The sequence below is a fragment of the Oculina patagonica genome, chromosome 1 (assembly GCF_052425735.1).
Source record: "Oculina patagonica isolate OP01 chromosome 1, crgOcupat, whole genome shotgun sequence".
In the NCBI taxonomy this organism is placed as follows: Eukaryota; Metazoa; Cnidaria; class Anthozoa; order Scleractinia; family Oculinidae; genus Oculina; species Oculina patagonica.
In genome coordinates this window covers 37,357,715-37,378,971 of record NC_135758.1, presented here as the reverse complement: position 1 = coordinate 37,378,971, position 21,257 = coordinate 37,357,715, and the positions used below count along the sequence as shown (strand labels likewise).

The 21,257-nt window shown below is 43.1% G+C and overlaps 2 protein-coding genes across 2 annotated transcripts in view; one reads left to right on the top strand and one right to left on the bottom strand.

The window, feature by feature from the left end:
- The first annotated feature begins 859 nt into the window (after positions 1 to 859).
- On the top strand, positions 860 to 6,232 carry LOC144628589 (uncharacterized). The gene is made up of 3 exons (XM_078486709.1): positions 860 to 935; positions 3,206 to 3,417; positions 3,503 to 6,232. The coding sequence occupies exons 2-3, from the start codon at positions 3,207 to 3,209 to the stop codon at positions 5,617 to 5,619; spliced, it is 2,328 nt and encodes a 775-aa protein (XP_078342835.1). The 5' UTR covers positions 860 to 935; position 3,206; the 3' UTR covers positions 5,620 to 6,232.
- Positions 6,233 to 7,826: 1,594 nt separating this feature from the next.
- LOC144667220 (spectrin alpha chain, non-erythrocytic 1-like) overlaps positions 7,827 to 21,257 on the bottom strand; it is a 31,063-nt gene continuing 17,632 nt past the window's right edge. Inside the window, exons 34-59 of the mRNA XM_078528627.1 lie at positions 20,800 to 20,948; positions 20,391 to 20,439; positions 19,965 to 20,215; positions 19,325 to 19,487; positions 18,984 to 19,068; positions 17,598 to 17,782; positions 17,078 to 17,182; positions 16,868 to 16,977; positions 16,568 to 16,666; positions 16,369 to 16,489; positions 16,013 to 16,267; positions 15,452 to 15,550; positions 15,245 to 15,292; positions 14,374 to 14,485; positions 13,930 to 14,006; positions 13,623 to 13,759; positions 13,385 to 13,457; positions 13,102 to 13,218; positions 12,625 to 12,740; positions 12,175 to 12,238; positions 11,558 to 11,670; positions 11,135 to 11,284; positions 10,407 to 10,562; positions 9,673 to 9,819; positions 9,014 to 9,164; positions 7,827 to 8,486 (exon numbers count right to left, since the gene is read on the bottom strand). Coding sequence (XP_078384753.1) covers positions 8,358 to 8,486; positions 9,014 to 9,164; positions 9,673 to 9,819; positions 10,407 to 10,562; positions 11,135 to 11,284; positions 11,558 to 11,670; positions 12,175 to 12,238; positions 12,625 to 12,740; positions 13,102 to 13,218; positions 13,385 to 13,457; positions 13,623 to 13,759; positions 13,930 to 14,006; positions 14,374 to 14,485; positions 15,245 to 15,292; positions 15,452 to 15,550; positions 16,013 to 16,267; positions 16,369 to 16,489; positions 16,568 to 16,666; positions 16,868 to 16,977; positions 17,078 to 17,182; positions 17,598 to 17,782; positions 18,984 to 19,068; positions 19,325 to 19,487; positions 19,965 to 20,215; positions 20,391 to 20,439; positions 20,800 to 20,948 — 3,261 coding nt within the window. The 3' untranslated portion in view covers positions 7,827 to 8,357. The remainder of the gene's footprint in view (positions 8,487 to 9,013; positions 9,165 to 9,672; positions 9,820 to 10,406; positions 10,563 to 11,134; positions 11,285 to 11,557; positions 11,671 to 12,174; positions 12,239 to 12,624; positions 12,741 to 13,101; positions 13,219 to 13,384; positions 13,458 to 13,622; positions 13,760 to 13,929; positions 14,007 to 14,373; positions 14,486 to 15,244; positions 15,293 to 15,451; positions 15,551 to 16,012; positions 16,268 to 16,368; positions 16,490 to 16,567; positions 16,667 to 16,867; positions 16,978 to 17,077; positions 17,183 to 17,597; positions 17,783 to 18,983; positions 19,069 to 19,324; positions 19,488 to 19,964; positions 20,216 to 20,390; positions 20,440 to 20,799; positions 20,949 to 21,257) is intronic.

Here is a 21,257-nt window from a genome sequence, read left to right as displayed (position 1 = left end):
GAAGACGTCGGTTTCTTGTTTTGGCACCAGCTCGTCACGCAAACTCAATATTGCGTGACGAATCAAAAACAACTTCGAAGATTTTTGAGAGATTTCGTGTGAAACCTTTCTGTTCGTACACCAGGAGCATCCGGCCTTCATTGAAAAACCATGTAGAATTACACAGAAGTAAAGCTTCGGGTGCGAGTGGCATTCGGATTAGGTCCATTCTCCTAACCTTAGCCTAGAGGCCTAGGCAACCTGTCCCTCTTAGCCGCCTGAAGGAAAGGCGGCTCTAGGGACGAAAATTTTAGGTTCTTTCTTGCGCATTTTTACTGTACAGTACAAACAATGAGGAAATTTATCGCGAGGTTTGAGAAATCGAGGGTTTGAGACCTGCAATCCACGGAGCTGCTCCTGAGTGGTTCCTCTCCCCAGTCTTCCCAAACGCGCGCTAGTACCCAAAAATATTCCCTGAACTTTTTGCGGAACATTCGAAAAAAAATAGCGGCGTAAAAATATCGTGTGTCCAATTTAAAAACCCCTTTCCTGTATACCGTGTGCGCTTGAAAGCTTTGGCCGACCCTAAACATGTAAAGACGACGTGCAATCAGGCAATAAGTGTTCATATGTTCCTTTTGCTGTTTACGCAAATTTTTATTAACTTTAATTTTAATTTGTGTCAAAAACAAGCACCGTATTAGCTTTATCTTCGATCGAAACTACTTTCCCTCTCGTTTCCCTGTGGGAAGATCTGAAGTTATAACAATGCCGGAACGTCGATGTAAATATAGAAGCATGACCGTATGGGAACCCCCTATGACGTCATGAAGGCCATTCTGTAAAAGCCATCACTTTCGATGGTCAACACACACTTCTTTGCAAGTGTACTAGCCTCGTGTCTTGAACTCCTATCCGCCTCAAAAATTCTTGACAAGCCACAGCTTTGTACCAAGGTAGGAAAATCATGTAGTAAATGCTCAAACTATATTTAAACTCAGGAAAGCTATACTATTAGCTCAAGTAACTTTCAAAACATTTCTAATAGTTTAATTGAAAATGTTTTAACTACAAAGTACTCTCGTCGGCTTGAATTTAGTGATCGGTTAGTTTCGTCAAGAAAGTTTTTTTTTACCTTCAGAAGGGAAATTTAAGTAAATGAACAGGATAAAATTAAGATGGTAAAGAAGACCACTTCGATCGAAAGATTCTTTGTGCATATCGGAGTTAAAACTCTTTTGAACCTTCCTCTGCTAGTTCTTTTGCTTGATCACTTTAGCATTGCACAAATTTGCGCTATAGATTTCACTCATCAAGAATTCCTGTAAGACTGATTTCTTTTCAACTAATTTGTCCATGATTTAAATAGTATGGAAACTGAAATGAAAATCCCGATTGCATGCTAAAAACTGAGGCGGTCACTCAACATATCTCGTAGAAAATATTAATACTAATATTCACTTTGTTTCATTGACTTTAAAACAGACAAAATTGGTTTGAATTTACGCATATCATTTGATGCTCGACCATCGCAGTTGAAGAATAAGACAACCTTTTATTTATTTCACGGTTTTTGCAGTGAATCCGGCGGTTGTTGCTCATCAGGTAACCAGCTTTAATTCAATAGAACTATATTCTAAGCAAACCGAAAGTACGGCCGTGGACGAAACCGGAAGTAGCAGCAGGGCCTTTTCGCATATGTATGGAAACGATAAGATTTTAATTCCAACATTACTCAGCCATTTATAGGAAGTCGATTTAGTTTTCCTTTCGATTCTTGATTTTTTTGGGGGGGGGGGGGCCCAAAAAAAAAAAAAAAAAAAATTTTTTTTTAACAAAAAAAAAAAAAAAAAAAAAAAAAAAAAAAAAAAAAAAAAAAAAAAACCCCCCCCCCCCCCGCGCCCCCCAATTTTACCCTCTACGCACTTTTTCCTTAATTAATAATGTAAAAACTGTTTACAATCTCTCTTATGCAAAAAAGTCTTATTTGACGCACAGTGTAACAAATTACTTCGCTTGCTCGTTGGTTCTTAGCTAATACTGGGAATAGTTCTCTCGCACTTAACATTTCCTCCGCTTTTGACTTATCCTTCATTAAATTTGATTTAGCGCATGTCGTCTTTTTTGCGGCTGAATTTCGCAGGGAATCTTTTATTAACCAGCCTGTGGGATGTATAAACTGATTGCATACAGTACCCAACGAAAACGGACGAAAATGTTTCAGTAATCCCTTCAGATCTCACATTTTTGCCCACAAGGTGAGGGCTTGCTCCTTTCTCTGCATCTGCCACTGATAAAGTTCATTTTTCAGTTTTGAAAATGGTGTAAACCGTTGCAAGTATTGGCAATCCGAAATTAAAACATTAAATCAGTGAACTAAGATATTTTTATGGATAATGTACGGATGTATTATTGTGCCGAGAAGTGTGCGTTCCCGACCGTTCATTTTATCGGCGTACAAAGGCTTTCCCGCGGAACAATTTCTACGGTTGGGCCGACTTCCTCCATTTGTTACAAGGGGACAGTCATAACTAATTGCTAACTTTTTTTTGTATTTTATTTTTTAATCCGGGGGTTGACCTCGTTTGGGTCCTTGGGCCCGGTTGCATAAAAATACTTAGACGTTTTCTGCGGCCTCCCTGTGCTCTGGGTTCCCTTCCGTGCTTGGGTTTTCGGAAAATGTACGGCCGAAACACGCTTGAAACATTCACTGGAACGCAGAGAGCTGTTGCGAATCACCCGTAATCTTAAGTATGCCCGGGCCCTGGTCTCTTTTGTAAACCACCCAAATGGCTTTTTTTTAATTTTGAATTCATAACTTGAGTAGGTTCTCTTAGTAGACTGATCTTACCATTAAATCGCAATAAATAAATAAACTGCCACTTTGTTACTCAGGAATTATACCTTCAGATCCTCCACTAATCCTTCTATATATAAGCTTACATAGTAAATGGTTTTAACCAGGAGTATCAGTAGTTCGTTAGTGTAATCGTCCGAGTAATCAAAGTATTAGGGGACTAACATTTCGACAACCTGAGTGGAAAGAGTCGAGTGAAAAATTGTTGTCAGTCGATGATTTTATAACACTGGTCCGTTGAAGCTGATTGCTGCTGTCCAACCGGCATAAGCTTTTTGGCTTTGTTTCTTACATTAAGGGCTCTTTGGCATTTTCAAATACAGCCATAAAAGAGATCCCAGGCATAAAGAATTTTTATTTACCTTTCAGCATGTCTTTAAACAGTTCTCTCTTGGATGTGCCTCTAAAAGAAACCATTGGAGACAAGAATGTAACCTATGTCTTCCATAAAGATAAGCATGCCAAAATTTTGCTAGAGAACCTAGCCGAGATGCAAGCACAGGGGGGATTACTTACTGATGTAACCCTGTGCACCAGAGCAAAGGACCATGAAGAAAAGTTCCACTCCATGCTACTTGCAGGTACAAAAAAAAAAAAAAAAAAAAAAAAAAAAAAAAAAAAACCCCAATTCCCTAATAAGTAATAAATTATTATAAATTATTATTACTTGCAGTCCGGCTGTCAAACGAGTTCTTGTATGGAGGGACGCCAAGGGCACAAAAGGATGTATGGCGCTTCAAGAACTGACCAAGGAAATTCTGGAGTGTTTCAGGAAGTTCATCTACAAATCTGAAGTCATAGTGGACGAAAATATTCTCGATGACCTCAACAACTTTGCAGTCAAGTACGACATTGATGTGTTGGCAGGAATGTGTGGAAAAGTTAAGGATCAGGAAGGAAGAAACCCGATGAGATTTGTGTTTGATGATCAAGAAGATGTGCTTTCAGAACTTTTTAGTATGTTTTTGGAGAAGGAATTAACCACAACCGTTTTGGAAGATCGGAAGGGGAACACCCAGTTTGCAGTTCATGGGCCTCTCATCGCAGCAGCTTCGCCTGTGCTTCAAGAAGCTCTGTTGCAAGGTTCGTCTGCTCGCGAAAAGGAAAAGCTTCGCCTGGATATCCCACCTGTTGTTCTTGGAGATCTCATCGGATATATCTACTCTGCAAAAGTTACCTTACAACGCGAAAATGCCGTTGGCCTACTCAGAGCTGCGTGCACCTACGAGATGCCCGCACTTGCCAAAGTCTGCTGTGATTGGTTGATTCAAAGACTGAATACTTATGACGTGGCTGGTATTCTGTGCTTGGCCCGAGAATTGGATTCGGCGTACACAGAGAATCTTGAGGAGGAGTCTAAACGCTACATCATCGCCAATTTCAGCAAGTTGTCAGTAGATGAGGAATTTGATGCCCTGGGTTACGAAGACCTAAAAGAAATTATCCAGAACGACAGGCTCGACATTGAGGCCGAGGAAGACGTCTTTCGTGTTGTCGTGAAGTGGATGGAGCATGACGAGGAGACTCGTTTACCTCACTTGAGCGAGCTGCTGTCCTGTGTTCGCTTGGAGCAGACAAGTGAGGAGTTTCTACAGGAAGTAGAGCAGGATCCTAGAATTGCACGTTCTTCTCGTTGCCTTCAACTAATCGAGGAAGCCCGACAGAAGCTGCTTGCCGCTGAGGATCAATCTGAAGCTAACTCGGTCACTACTGAAGATGAAGGTTTTCAAGATGTCGAAAGCCTTGATGACACTTCTCTGTCTAGGCACTCAGAAGAGACACTTTTGGCGGATACTGACGGGTTATCAACCGCATCTTACAGAGGAGCAGCCAAGCAAGATAGTCTACGTGACAGCTACCCGCGTGACAGCCATCATTCTGACAGCTACTCGCGTGACAACTACCAGCCCGAGTACGAGCCTGACAGCTACTCGCGTGACAGCTACCAGCATGACAGCTACCCGCGTGACAGCCATCATTCTGACAGCTACTCGCTTGCCAGCAACCAGCCTGAAAGCTACTCGCGTGACACCTATCAGCCTGACCGCTTCTCGTCTGTCAACTACCCGTGTGACAGCTTCTGGTCTGACCAATACCCGTCTAATAGCTCCTCGTGTGCAAGCTACCATACTGACCGCTATCGCACAAAGAAACCTGACAAGAAACTTGACGGCCAAGCAGACATGCGGTTTAAAGAAAACCGAGAGTTGTATTTGGAAAAGGGATTCAATGTAAACGGTACCCCCGACAAAAGGTTTCGGGAGAATAGAGCAAAGTTTACACCTCCAGTCAAGAAAGATGGATCGCCAGATATGCGATATAAAGTAAATAAAGAGTTATTTGGCCGCAAAGATGCATCGGCACCAGTCTACAGACCGAGATTGAACAAGGACGGCACTCCAGACATGCGCTGTAAGGCCAACAAAGAAGCATTCAGCAGTCCTCGCTCAACAACAAGCTCAGTTTACACTTCAGTCAGTAGGACGCCCTCTGTCGGGACACGCTTTCCTTGGGAGCTGCCTCTCTCCTCTGGTTACATCGGCGGGCCGCTGAAAAACGATGGTACTCCTGATATGCGCTACACTGTAAACAAGCAGCGATACGGGGCAAATTCCGCGGCTGCAAGCGTCTCGCGTGGCCCACTCAAGAAAAATGGCACCCCGGACATGCGCTATGCTGTTAATAAGCAATCCCACAACCCCACTCCGTCGTCGACCAAGGCTCGTGGCCCGTTGAAGAAGAATGGTACCCCGGATATGAGGTTCAAAGCCAACCGACGATAGAAACAAGGGAACGTTGCCATGTCTAACTTTACATATAGGATAGCGCAAAACTTTTCTTGATAGTGGATTTGTTGTTTACTAAGTAACCACATTAGAGTATTACCTGTTAGGCTTTGTGTTTTAAAGATTTTAAGGCAATGTTTTTTTGAGCTAGTTATTAGATGCAAATGCTACAAGTTGGTCGAGAAGTTAAGAGGCTTAAAAAATGTACTCAAGAAGTGCTTAGCCAACAGGCATTTCTTGACGCGGAGTAATTGTTGAATTAGTTCTTCTGTTTGCAAAGAATCAAGCACCTTAGTCTTCCCTACTCCTCATTGCAAACTCATCTAATACCGATATATAGCGCAGTTAACCGAGAGTTGAGTTAATGTAAATGCTTATGTTAAATGGAGGACTGAGTACAGTATTTCGAGTATTGTTGATTATGTTGCGGTGTCATATAGCATTTGAGAGAAAAACGTTTTTTTCGATTTTTTTTTTTTCTTGCCTCCTTTAAAGGCAAATTAAATCTCTCTTTTACAGAAACTTCTCATGCACATTAAATACTAAAAAAAGCTTAAGTAATCATGGGTCCAACCAATTCCAAGATGGAGGCTGGTGAAGAATTCGCCATCTTGGAAAGCGACGCCAACACCACCCTAGGGGCGATGTCCCCGGGGGGGGGGGTCTCCCTTAGGCCTTCGGGGGCTCCGCCCGGGCCCGGCTCAGGTTGGGGTGTCCGGGTGGGGGGTCTGTCATGGTGGGCCTCGACAGCGCACGGCGTTCAGGCGCTCGGAGACAGGCGCCCTCGGCGCGGTGAGGGGCCAGGGCGGGGGTCACTTCAGTTGGGGGGGTCAGGCCGGGGCGGCCCCCGCGGCGATGTCCCTCCTCTTCTTGTTACGCTGGCTATGCAGACACGAGGCCTACGTTATCTGTCCTGTTCGTAACATTTAACACCTGACCTAAGCTGGGAGTGACTTGCCATAAGCAACTATTCTGTTCACTTTAGCGTTTCCAAGAGCAGTGTGCAGCATTCTGGTGTTTTCAAGCCCTGATCACGTAAAATAGCAAACGGGGAATAACTCAGTGAAGTAGTAAGACCTCGAAGCAAAACCGAACAAACGAACCAGTAGTGTAGCAGCTAGGGGCGGATCCAGGATTTTCAAGGGGGGTGGCTGTTTCCATATTTGTCTTCTGTTGTCCCAGGTTTTTTGGGGGTGGAGGGAGGGGATATCAGGCTTTTGACAGGTTTTGAAGTGAGAGTCCAATATTTCGGGCCTAGACCCATTTTCATGGCTCCTCCCACTAGGGGGGTCTGGGGGCTGCCCCCTCGAATTTTGGTGAGCCTCTTGACTGATTTCCACGATTTTGGCAGCTTTCATCTTTCTTAGTTTGACCGCTGTTTTCCTTTTTGGACACTTTCTTCCTTCTACCTTGAGTTTTTGGGACAGACTCTGTTCTCATACAGTGATTGTTGAGCTACACCACGAACTTATACGAGAACAGATATGCATTGTTCTGCCCATCACGTCGTGATTTGCTCGTCAGTGGTCTGGGACATTTTGGTGTCAGTGTTCTGCAGCGGCTGCTGTCGCTCGAGACGGTAGACTCCGCTAATATTGGGGATCATGCAGCTCACTCTGAAGCTAGGATGTATTGTTACAGACATGTGCATGGCTGTCGTCTCCTTTCTGCTCCACTACGGCCGCCTGCTGGGGTGGATGTCATTTTTTACTTAGCTTTCACTTCTCACCTCCGTTCATTCCTTCTGTGTTTCTTTTTCTGTGATCAGGGTCTCCCTCCACCCATCCGCCCCTACAGCCCTCATAACATTGTAATTCTATTGGTCCACTAGTGTAGGAGCAGGAGCCCATCAACTGATGGGCTCCTGGTAGGAGTTGCTACGGTTTTTCGAGGCCAGGGACATTGTCCCTGTTGTTTGTCCTATTGTTCTCTCAAAGGGCAGCGAGCCATACACGAGATCTTGCGAGAGCTGCAACCAGACCCAAACGAATAAAGGAAAAACAAAACAAAACGAAACAACAGAACAAAAACAACAACATGACAAAAATTGTGGAAAAGACTTTTGGGGTCGTGTCGTACAAACTTGGGAAGGGACTAAATTTTTCAAGATATTCGACATCTAGGGTCATTTTAAGTCAATGTCCGCAAAACCCATTTCTTCCCTGCTCCCCCACCACCCGCTCTCCCAAAAAAACAGCCACATATAAATTCCTTCACCACTTTTATTAATCATCTTTTTAAGTCAATGTCCGGACTAGAGCTAAATGAGGATCACACTCTGAAACTTAGCAACAAAACACCTCAACGGAATCAATCAGCACAGAGCAAAACATGAAGCTTCTTGTTCAAGAAGCCTTGAAAATGAACCACTGCTTTAGGAAACACGGTTTTCCTACTGATTTTAAAACATGCACTGGCCCAGATCCCTGATGACAAATTAACACATGTTTGCTAATATAATAGAGTTTTTCACTTCCCTGGCTAAACGTTACCATGGTAACAACTGATTACCAAAACACGGGCATGCACGGTAGAGACCAGATATATATGCTTATCATCCTACAGACTAAGTGATGGTTACCTGTTGATAGACCCATACAGATCTCTTCGTGGCGAGCTGCAAGATTATAATATACTGGTTATTCTTTCCGTAACATTTTTTCCGTGAGGTGTTTCATGTCTTCACAAAAACATACCAAATGTGTTTACTGTTTTAATATGCCGGACTGACTAATCTAACTAGAGGAGAAGAGCTGTTCGCAGAACGTTTTGTAGTCGTAGGCTCCCGGAACCTCTCGGCCCTTGTCGTCGACGTACGGACTCATCCGATCGATACAGAAATCGGCTTGCTCCTTGGTGAGAGACTAGAACGAGAGAGAGAAAGTTGAAAGGTTATTACGTACGTCTAGCGACAGATAACTGTGCAAAATTCGTGAAAATTTAAGGGACTATGTCACAGATTTAAACAGATTTTTGAACAGCCAAAATCTATATTTGTGTCCTACGAAACCTAAAAATAAAGGTCCATGTTTATTAACAATTGCTATTTTAGAGCACTAAAACTGTTTAAAAGCGCGTTTGGTTGCGGATGGCTCGGATGGAAATGGATTGCAATTTGAAAACGTTAGCTAACGTTTTCATGTTGTTTCCGCGTGCCTTAAAAAGAAAATCGATATTTTTAGCGGAAGTTTGATTTCTATCCCCAAATAAAGGTTCTATCTTCCGTTAAATGTTCAAAGACAATGTTTTACATGGGTAAAGTTGCCTACCACTTATTTTAGAACAGTTTAGACCAAAAAAATGCGAAATCCCCGTGACATAGTCCTTTTAAGACTTTTAGGTTACATTTTCTAGAAAATAGGCGAAAATGCTCGGATTTTTGTATAATTACCTGGTAGAGCTCAGCCTCGGTGACATATAGGCGTTTTCCACCTTCAGTGAGGGCCTTGAACGCACTGATGACTTCCTGACTCGAACCAACATTTTCCGTCTCACGGCTGATCATGAAGGACATGTATTCTCCCATGGATACCACACCGTCACTACGAACAGACAGAATAATAACTGCTGTTAACGCCGTGCAAAATTGCTACGTTATCGTTGTGAGATGGACTAAAGAAAGCGCCACCTTTTGGCTTAGCTCCAGGGATGTAAAAGCTATTCTTTTATTTCAAGAGTTAAACCTTGAGTAAACAGTTCGCGTGTTTTATTCCGGAGTTTGTGGATGAAACCCTTGTGTGAGACCATACAAATGAAAGCTATTGAGCAGTACTTTCATGTGGTGCTGTTATAAAAAAAAAAAAAGAAACAAAAAAAAAAACTTAAGACGAATTATGCTGTACAAGGTGGTTCTGACTTTTTGGCTCGGTGAAAAAATTTGGTGTTTGAACAATTAAAAAAAAAAAATAAAAAAAAAAAAAACCTTAAGGGTTTAAATTTAAAATTTTTTTCGGTGGACTTAATAAAAAAAAAATTTTTCCTCTTTACCACCAGAGATTACACTCCTCCCTTCAAGGTTATGGGAATCGAACTCAAACCAAGCCTACTCACCCATTTGGATCCACAGTCCTGAGGATAGCTTGGAACTCAGGATCCTCCTCGCCCTCCTCCACAATGGACAGATCGTAACCAAGGGAACGCAGGCAAGACTTGAATTCTTGGTGATCCAGGTAACCAGTCTTGTCCTTGTCAAAGTGCCTGAGGAAAAAAAATTAACAAGTTATCTTTCTAGGTTAAGTTTATAGTCAACTTAACTGGCGTTCCTTTGACAAATGACGAGAAATAAGACAGCAACATTGCCAATGGAGAGATAGACAAGAATTCTGAAGAAAGGAGGAAGAAATAGTGTCCCATGAAAACATGGAGGCACATTCGTAAACTAAGCAGAACTACATGAAAGAGGTGTGACGTTAAAGAAAACTGATTAACTAGAAAAGAGCGAGAGGGAAAGTAATAGTTTCCAACCCGCATCTTACAAATGTTACCCTGTTACGCCCTTTTTTTTGGCCTCCTCCTTCCCCCCTCCCCCCCTTCCCCCCCTGTGTTTCCGTCCTCCCCCTGTGGGGGGGGGGGGGGCGCGTCTTCTGGTTCCCGCGGCGGTCAGTCCTACTTCAGTGTGTGTTCCACGAGAAACGGAGAGGGATAAAGGACATTAGGTAGACTTTCTCAAAGTCGTTCCCTTCTCGTTTCTGGTTTGCCAGTAGACCCCGGCGCATTAGGTAAAGTTTACAGACTGTTGTTACGTTTAGTCTCCCGCTCGTGTTTAAAAGTAACAAGACTCTTACTTGAACATGATGGTGAACTCTTTGAGGGTCTCTTCGGACACGCCAGTAGTATTGCGGGCCTGGATTTGTTGTTCCAGATTGTGTTTCATACGCATGGCCAGTTGATCCAGCTGATCCCACTGCTGAGCGAGGTCCACTGTACTGTGTTCTGTGTACCTATGTCAACAACATATCCTTGTAAAAAATGCACGTGCAATGGAACAACAAATCGAACGTTAACGTAACGTGTCATGGAATAACAAATCGGACATTAGGGCACGTATATCTGGACACTATTGCATGCGCATTGCGTCTGTGCTATTTACGTACCAAATTGTTTTATTCAATCAAACACTCCACCTTCTAATTCAACGATCAAAGAATATTTTTTCTGCAAGCAGTTTGCCGCAACACCGTAATCATTACAACAGTGATGACAATTGGAATATTCTTCTGTACAAAGAAGCTTACCACATCAAGCGTTGCACCATCGCTGAACAATGGCATCAAAGCCAGCGGACCTACGTCTTTTCTCCTGATTACCGTTTTTTTTTTTTCGCTTTCTCACGTGCATGTTTATGCTAATCACCAACTTATAACCTCGCGCTTTGTATGTTTCATTTAGTCTGAAGATGGTATAGCCGAAATATCATCATAAGTTCATTTTGTTCTGTATTGTTGGCTATATACCTAGGCACAACCACAATGCACTTGCTCGGATAAACCTTAACCCTTTATTAACAACTTACTTGTTGTCCAAGATGAGGGCCTCTTCCATTTGAGCCCCAAGGTCCTCAAGGATCCTCAGGTCCTCTTTCCTGTCAGCTATCTCAGCACTCTTCTTCTTGACCTCTGCCAACTGATCTTCAAGATCACCTTGCCCGTCAACCATTGCAACCCTAAAAATAAATGAAAACTCTAGAGTGAGAACTTTTGTTTTGAAAGGTATAATGTTTTACACAGAGTACTTGGCGAGATGTAACAAGACAGTACGCTCTTCAAAGCCAGCAATATGGCGTGTAAAGACAATCTTCTTTCGACTTGATTTTTTTATATTCTGTCATGCTTTTTCCCGCGCCATGTTGGATTTCCAGAGAGGTGTGATGTCAATTTATGCAAACCCATTTTTTCCAGCGCGTGGCGTTAGCAACTACTATTTATGTCCATGTTACCTTGTATCAGTGAGCCAGGCATGGAATGAGTTCGCTGCTTGTGCAAACTCCTGTCTTAGGTTGTCGTTGTATTCTTGACGTTGGGCTTCCTTGCGAAGATCATCCTCGCGTTCCTAAAATGCAAAAAATGGTTCCATTTGAGCCTACAGTTAAAGGCTCTTCTGCCCAAAAAACATATTGAAACGTGACATTTGCAGCAGCCGATCCAAACGCCTCGTTTGTGTGACGAAATACTTTTCTATCACAAACGCCCTACAGCCATTTATTTTATTTTCCGGCTTTTATCAGTTTGGCACGTATTTTGCTCCAAATAGTTGAGCAAAAATCCACACTTTGACCATTCAGAAGTAAAACTGGTCAAATTACAGCCATTTTGTAAGAACAAAATTTTAACAGTATGGATGAGGTGCGCGGGGCCCGGCGGCCCCCCCGACACGCCCGCCTCCTCCCCCCTCCGCGCCCACCCGTCGGTCCGCCCGACGAACGCCCCTCGCCGCCCCCCCCCCCCCCTCGACCGCGCACTCCCCTGTGCGCCAAGAGAGACAGAAGACAAGTATAATATATTAATTATTGCCCGCTGAAAGCTTCAAAGATTAGACAGAGCAAGATTTACAAACCTCGATAATCTTCTGCAGATTTTCCCAGGTATCCTCCAACGCTTCCATAGTGAACCACGTGTACCTAACATGAAAGAAAAAAAAAAAACAGTATTGATTTGCTCCATCTCAAATGATCTCTTTTCAGGAATGTGTAAAATTCGCGGAACAGTTTGCGACACTTAGTTTTTCTTGGTAAGAATGTGGGTTGGTGTCGTCCTCCTGGCTCCCACTGAAGCATAAGGCATTTTCATCAGAAAAGTTAGGGTTATTTCTGTTTGCAACTGAGCCTACTTGACAACTACGACATTTTATGACAGTGAATGAGAAACTGCTCTAGGGTGGTAGTTTTTAACTGGATGCACGTGTAGTGTTTTGATTTGCACAATCATCTGTTTGTTTCTTGCAACTTGTGAACTGGCGAGAAATACCTTGAATAGACCCCTAAAGTTTGCCATTAAGCATACTTACGGGTTGATCGAGACATTGTAGCTCTTGATCTGTCGATCAAGCTTCCTGAGCATCATGATGTCATCTTCAGCTGTGTCCAGAGAAGCGCGGAACTGCGTGTGTCCATCTTGCAACGCCTGAGGTGGTAAAATTAAAACGCAGGAAAATTAATCTCTGCCATACAAAATATTCCTGGGTTAACTTATAGGGAAGGGGGTAAGAATCATTTTTAGCAATAACCTCGAGAATTGACTTGAAGCCGCAATTTTTATTACGTGTTGCTAACTAGCATGACATATTGTCATGACGACACATTGACGTCAGAACTTTCGGCATGCAAGTATATGCACGTGCGCAATTTTTTTATTGGCTCGAAAAAAATCGTGAACACTTTATGAGACAGTTAAGCTGGGATTTACCAAGGCAACAGGGCACAAAGACGACGTCTCTAGAGCGAGGGAAGAATTGAAGGACTTGAACAGAGGCTATAAAACTTACTCGTATCTCCTCAACAGAGTTGCAGCGCACTGGATCAGTGAGGTCTTCCTCTGCATTCTCGAACCAACTGTTGAAAGCTGAGGCTTTCTTGGCAAACAACAGGAACAAGTCCTCCACCTTGAACAAAACAAAAAAACGAGGCCGTAAGTGATGATTCTTTCATGTTACACGTAAACTAGCCACGAGACAATAACGACAAGAACGAGAAGTGCAGCAACAACAAAACAATTTCTCTAACAAAACCGGAGTTTCTGACTGAAATTACAAGCAAACCAGCAATCACCTTCTTGTACTGATCCTGTGCATGCTGGAGTCGTTCTTTACGAGTCCTGGAATCTTCCAAAAGCTGCTCCCACCTAGAGGTGGCAAAGAGACAAGGAACTTCATTTATTTAACCGAAATCACTAGTCGTGGATAACACGCGTCACTGACAAATGGTTGATCAGAGGGGTTCCTGATTAACTAATAAGGTCATTATGCCAGTTTGATCTTGCAAATGATTGGTCACAAGAGTAACTCACCTCCTAATAAGGTCATCATGACGTTTGATGATAGCAGGTGACTGCTCGTGTTGAGAGGTGACAAGCTCGTCCTTCAGCACTGTCACACGGGCGATTCCTTCATTTTCAAACGCTTGCAGACCCGAGTCAAAGGTTTCCTAATAAACAAAACAGAGCACAAATGATATATCGTTTGTGAGAACTAACTGGAGTTTGACAAGTCACTGCTGCCTGCAACTATCACGTCATTTAAGATCTTATTTACAGCTGACCCACAAGGCAACTTCTAAATATCGTCTTCAAACACTACAACTCTTCGCATTTTTACCTGTTTAGTGAAAAGTGTCTGTACTGAAGACAAATCGCGTCCCAGGTCATCTGACCGAGCGATTCCTTCTTTGTCACCTACAAAAAGGTCAATGCAAAAAGGAGGGTTTAGTCTTGAGCCTTAGACAACAATGATTCTATGAAAGGTTAGGTTAGTAGGCACAAGAGAAATATTCCAGAGATATGCTCTTCGTTGACCTTGAATCAAAGAAACGGAAAAAGTTAAAAGAGCAATATTGAAAATTGATCCGTCCCTTATCGCTTCATCGCCCCGTTTCCGCTGCCGGCTTGTTGCTCCTTGTGCGTCCCTGCGTTGTCCGCCGTCCCCTGTCGTTTTCCCCTGGGTTTGCTTCGTCTCGCTTTTGTGCGTTGGCTCGGTCCGTTGTTGCGGCCTTGGTTGAATGCAACAAAGACGCCGAGAAATAAAGAGCTCAGGTACACATACCAATCCAAGATTCCACCACATCAGCCTTCCAGTTGAACTGCAAGAAAGCTGAGTTGTCATTCAGCTTAGATTTTCGATAGGATGCCATCCTCTCCAACTCTTGCAGTTTGCTCTACACAAGTCAGTGAAAACACACAATAATAACGAAATTCATAAAGTATTGGTAACAGCTAATTTGTACAGTGGAACCCCGATATAACGATATGCCAAGGGAGCAGTGAAATTATATCGTTATTAAATTTATCGAGGAATCGTTATATCAAAATTCCCGATATAACTATATGGCCGTAAAATAACCGAAAATATCGTTTTATAGGGGTAAACCTAACATATACTTTTTTGCTGCATAAAGAGGCTTAGAATACCGTATCATTTTCGTATATCATGGTACAAAGCTGTTGTCAGAAACGTTAGAGATTACTCGATTTCTGTTATGTTATTGGATTAAATTCAATGTTTTGCTTAAATTGTGATTGTGTACTAATAACATCGTTATATCAGGGAAGATTTTACGTTTGGTCCGCTCAACGTTCTCATCGGAATATGATGATATCGAGGATCGTTATATCGGGGTTCCACTGTAACAGCGATTAACGCCGAATTTATCCTTACACTGTTAATGAGCTGTCAAGCAGAGAAGAATAAAGAAATTCATTAACTGGGCGATAATTATTCACTTATTGCCAAATTCTGAGAAAAATATAAGTTCCAGTAAGAACACTATAAATTTCAGGCTTGTAACCGGAAAGGTTTTTTCATGTCGCGGTAAGGGACGTAGCTTTACATCCCAAATACTGTAACGATTCCAAAAGACTATTTGTAACACTGATGTACAAAAAGAAATGATAAATTCGTTTGGAAGAAACATTACCTTAATGGAAGAAATCCTGTGCTCAATCAATTCAGACTGGTGGTTTTCCTGTGAAAAAAGTAATAACAGTTGTTGGCTGCTTGTTGGTTCACATTATTGTTTTTTTTTTTTTTTGGGGGGGGGGGGGGGGGGGGGGGGGTACGAGAGAGGCAAATAGAAAACAACAGTTTAATGACATGTCTTTTTATATCATGCACAAAAATTCACCTTTTCAATGAGCTTGTTGCCGGCATCCTCAATGTCCTGCACTCTCTCCCTGTGAACCTCCAGATCTGTCTCAAATGCTTCATGTTTCTTCAAGAGACCCTAATAAAATGACAGTACGAAATGAGCTACTGCCTAGCAAACCAACAGAAGTAAATCCAGAAAACATCTGCCTCTGTCACTGAATTTTCAAGGATTCACTTTCTCTTTTTCCGTTGTTCATTCCTTCTCTTACTCACTGGGAAGGGGCACGGCTGGTGATCAAGCCAAACATATTTGGTACCGGTATATCAAATTTACAGCCTGAATTTCTTGTTAAGGTGAGTTTCCACCGTCGCGTTAAAAAGGTATGGACGTCTCGCGTCTGTGAAAAGTTTTATGTGTTTTTTTTTTTTGCAAACGCAAATCGTCCATACATATCTTTTTTTTTATTTTACGCAAGTAAAGCCAGTTAAATTCACTCCCGTTAACATACCTAAAATTACGCGACAGTGGAGATCCACCTTCAGACAAGTATTAGGAAGAGCTAACTAAGGCATGAATCACATAGGACAGCTGCCTCACCTGAACTGCAGCAAGCGTATCACCATAGTCATCACTACCAACAAGAGTGTTCTTCTCATTAATCCAAGATTCCTCTTCACCAACATTTGCACTGAACTGCTGGTAAGCAAGAGACTCTTCTAGTTTGTGCTGCCTCTGTTCTGCAAGATTTTTCAGCTCATCCCAGTTTTCCTGCAGCTGGTCACAGCGAGCCTTGATGTCATCTGAGCTGCTATGTCCCTCATCGATAAACTTACGGCCACATGCCAGCACAGCCTGCAGGAGAATACATGATTGTGAATCTAAATTCTCCATACGTTGAATGAAATAGCTGCAGCTCTGCTTAAGTGAGAATTTAGATGTTTATGTCTTCATACCTGGATTCGTGCCTCGTGAGTGTTCAGTTCAGCTTCTAGTCGCTGATGCTTCTTACGCAAGTTCTGTACGCCAGTCAAGTCTTTGCCATAATCTTCAGAACTTGTCAACAACTTTTTCTCTCTGATCAAACAAAAAGATGAAAACTTAGGATAGGTCAATTTAAATGTTGGCAGGCTAACAAGCCAACATGCTACTCACTTGATCCAGGACTCCTCATCATCCACATCCCGGTAGAACTGGTGCAAAGCATTGGACTCGTCCAGTTTCTTGTGGCGATCAGATGCCATGTCCTTCACCCTAAATTTTATTTAAAAAATTCACAATTAAACATTTTTTGCTGCTCAAACCTTTAACAACGGCACAGTGACTAATACAAATAAAAAACAAAATCCTCTTTCTCTGCAGGAAACTGTTCATTTACAAAAAAGCTAAAGTAACCAACACAAAATGTTGCGCAGTGGATTCAGAGTATTTCAACAACTGAAAAGAAGGACTCACTTGTCATAGCGATCGGCAATTTGACGGGATTTATCCTGCAAAGAATCAGCATCAAAATGGCCAACTTCAGCGAAGTGCTGGGTTTGAGCTTGCAGGTCTGTAATGCGATCCTGAAAGGAATCATGAGATAGAATGTAACTTTTCACGTCCATCACTCTTCGCTAGATGCAGGTGTTGTAACTGTAATGTAGTCCTAAGCACAAATCATACCTCATGAGCCGCAACATCTGCTTCTACAAGCTGGTGCTTCTTGATCAGATTCTGAACGCTGGCCAGGTCACGACCATAGTCATCATGAGATAGGGAAGCTTCAACCTAAAAAAATATACAACACAATAAATGAACAGAAATTCCACCTTAATAGGCTCAATAATTTCCTTGAGGATAGATAGAATTATGAATGTCAGCGTTTTAAGATTGTTCACATATTGTTCACAATGTTCCCGAAATGACATTTGCACCTCAGCGAAACACATACCCAGCCTATTTCTTATCACCAACAAAACATTTTCAATCCTTGCTCATCAGAAACCTCTTTTTCAGTGAATACGTTGTGGTTCAATTTAATCCTTGGTTAAAAATTTATTTTCCTTTCTTTCAAACTAATTATTATCATACATTACCATACCCAAAAACAAAGGAAAATAAAATTTCAACCAGGGATAAAATTGAACCACAACATAATACGCTATGCCAGCCATTCCAGGTAACGAGCAGTTAATCAGCTCACCTCTCCAAGCCAGAAATCTAATTCCTTGACATTGGTGTTAAATTGTTGTTGTTGATTAGACTCCTTCAGATGCTGACTCTTCTCATTTGACTTCTGGACCAGGTACGTCCACTGCTGTTGAAGTTTAGTGATTCTCTCTTTCACAATCTCCTCGCTTCCTGCACACTTTCGCTGTTCAATGAGGCCTGTGTGGACAAGGTACAATGTTAGAAATACCACCTTGATTTGGATACCATAAAATTCCAAAAAAAGCAGTGACCTTATTAATATTTGCTCAGTGTCCCTTTCGAGGGGGCTTATTTTCACGGAAGGGCATATATACAGGAAGGGGGGGGGGGGGGACAGGGCTTTATTTTCGAGGGATATTTGCAAATTAAAAATCTTTGGGCCTCTGTTTGGAGGACAGAATACTGTGTCTGAAATTTGAGAGGGCGTCTTTCTTAAACACCCTTCGCTCTCTGTCTGCGTCTGCTGTGGCTGCCCCCCTCCTTCGTCTCCCCCCTCCCCCCCCCTCCCCCTCCTCCCTCCCCCTCCCCTCCTTTCCCCCCCCCCCCCCCCCCCCCCCTCCCTCTCGTCCCACCTCCCCCTCCCCCCCCCCCCCCCCTCCTCCCCCCCTCCCCTCCCCCTCTCCCCCCACTCCCCCTCCCTCCCTTCCCCCCCCCCCCCCCCCTCCCTCCCCCCCCGCCTCCTCCCCCCCCCTCCCCCCCCTCCCCCTTCCTCCTCTCCCCCCTCCCCCCTCGCCCCCCCCCTCCCCCCCCCTCGCTGCCCCCCCCCCCCCCCTCTCGCCTGCCCCCCCCCCCCCCCCCGGCCCCCCCCCCTCCTCGTGCTCCGTGTGCCCTCCGCCCGCGCCCCCCCGCGGCGCCGCCCCTCGCGCTCTGTCCGCCGCCCCGCTCGCCGGTCCGCCTCTGCGCCGCGGGCGTGGCGGTCTGTCGCCGCTCGGGTCACCTGTCTGGTGCTTGCGTCTCGTCGGCTGGGTGGGTCCCCTCTGCCATTCTCCGCTCGGCGGGGGCCCTCTCGGGGGCCGCGTCGGCTGGCGGTCGTGTGGGCCTTCACTGGCGGGCGGGGCGGGTTTGCCCCTCCTCCTCTTGTCCGGTCTCGGGTCCTTGGGGTCGAAATGCATACAGCTGAGAAACAAACATAACAAGTCCGAACATCTTTCTAAAAATGTAAAACACGAAACAAGCTGTACAAAAGGAGGTTTATAAATGGAAGAGTTATATATTTCTCTAAGAGCTATAACGAAATATAAGCTCGTGGGCTTATATTCGGGAGGGACTTATTATGAAAGGACTTTTGCGTCTGAGATTTAAGGGGCTTATTTCCGAGGGGAAAAGGAAAAGGGCTTTTGGAGGTTTTGCGTATTGTCAGGAGAACATTACCACTCACCTTCAGCTAGGTTAATTGTCTCCAGGACCCTTTCTTGATTGGCTGACACTTCAGCTTCAAATGCCTGATGCTTCTGAAACTTGGACTGAAAAAAGTACAACAAATGATTAAATTTATAAGCACAACAATTCATTAACTGGTGCAAAAACGTTTCTGTTAACTTCAAGCAAAGTGCTAAATACATTACAGATACAAATACAGATAGGGCTGCTTGAAGATTAGGCTGACATGAATGTCCCATGTTGTTCACATAACTGCATGCTCAACTGTACTGTGCAATCAAAATTTTTGTGTGATGTGAAAAAATGTCATACAATCAGAAAGGAAGAACCTTAAGTTACCTGCAGATTGGTTGGGTCCTTGTAAGATTCATCCAGAACAGTTTGTAGCTTTTCACTAACCCATGCCTCAATGTCTTCAGCATCACGACTGAATTGCTGAATTGTTTTGGATTCACCCAGCTTAGAGCGGCGTTCAACAAGGGCTGCCTTCAGTGTCGCCCACCTGTGGCACAAAACAGTATCAATATAAACAGCAAGGCTCAGATAATGCTATCCACTGGATAGCAACAAACCAGTGGATAGTTTTGTGACTTGTTTGGGGGACAACATCATCTATTGTTAAGTGGGACCAAAACAAAAAGGGCAAATTAATTTTTATATTGATCAGTATACCCTAGATTACTTCAAGGTTAACAATGTTACAAACATTTATTAATATAATGCAAAGTTATGTACAATGATCGTTAGTCAGCTTCCTTGTCAATACCCTTTGTATGTGATTGTGTACAGTGTAAAACAGGCTTTGGTATACTTTCTATACCTTCATTACATATATACCACTCTTACCCTGGAGGTTATGGTATAATGGCCCTATTCTCTCAGAGGAAAGCTAGGATCTAAGTAAAGTAAGTCACCCTTGAGGTACATTAATGTGCCAAAATGTAAATTGTTTGTTTAAAAAAAAACACTTCAGCATTACCTGGCCAACACAGCATGAATCCTCTCAGCAATAGCAGGGGAATCATAGTGATTGTTGTCAATCAGCCTGTCGGCATTGTCCTTCAGAGCATTGATCTTCACGTCTTGCACAGCCAGTGTCTTGGTGAAGTCCTCGTGTTTCTTGATCAGGGCTTCAGCACCCTCGGCAGCTTCTCCTACATCCTCACTCTGAATGATGGCCTCACGGGTTGCCATCCACTGCTCCAGCTGTTCGGCATCTCGGTTGAATAACTGTGAAAACGATCAAGGAGGCAATCCAAAGTCACTAATAGTTTAGATAATGCTCACTTCTGATCAAATCTGAATAAATCCCTTGTTTCTATCTGATGACCATCATTGACTTAAGAGTTGTTAATTGGAAAGCAGTTGAGAACTGGTACGATGAAGAAACAACGTGATAACAAACCTGCAACTCCAGACATTCATCAAGTCTCTGTTTGCGAGCTGCCCAAGCCCTGAAAGAATAAGTTAAGTAATTTAGTTTGAATGTCAACCCGAGTTGATCAATTCATGAAATAGGGTTTAAAACATTCAAAACATGTTTAAAGCTTAATGATTGAGTAGAGGTGCAGGGATACTAGGCTTATCTCTTGCTAGTCTCATAGCAGGTAAGAACAACAAAACAATTCAGTTTAAAACGGTTTGAGAAGCTTGCCTCCCACTGAATTAAAAGGGGTGTTTTGTGGGTGCATGATACATGTCGCAGCTAGCATCCCACTATCTTAACTACTATTGAATTCATCCATAATTTATGCAAGGATTAAAAAAATGATCAAGTTTAAATTTCACAGGAAATTAACTCAATGTCTTCTTACTTTTCCAGTTCTTCCCTCTCTGTGGCCATTGTGTCCAACTTCTCTCGGATGTCAGGACTGGCATAATGTTCTTTGTCCAACAAGTCCTTGCCAAAATCTTCAAAGGCTTGAAAGGTGCTATCACGTGCATCAATTTCTGCACGATGTTCCTGACAGATACAAATTTCAAAGTCATCAACATAAAGAAGTTTTTCAAAGTTTTGGCCACCACAGCATGTATAGTAGTAAACAGCCTACAGAAATTCAATAACTATCAGGACAAAGGTATTCTATAGTGAAAAAACTCTGACAAGGCTAATCTTCACTCGTGTAGACTAAGTGCCAGTTTTGGCAAATCTTCGTTGAAACACGTGAAGAATTTCAGAATTACTGGTATTTCATCCAATCAAAAACTAGCACGAGCACTCACGAGTACTCCGAAAGCTATTGCGCATGTTGCTTAGCAACTTAAGTATCTA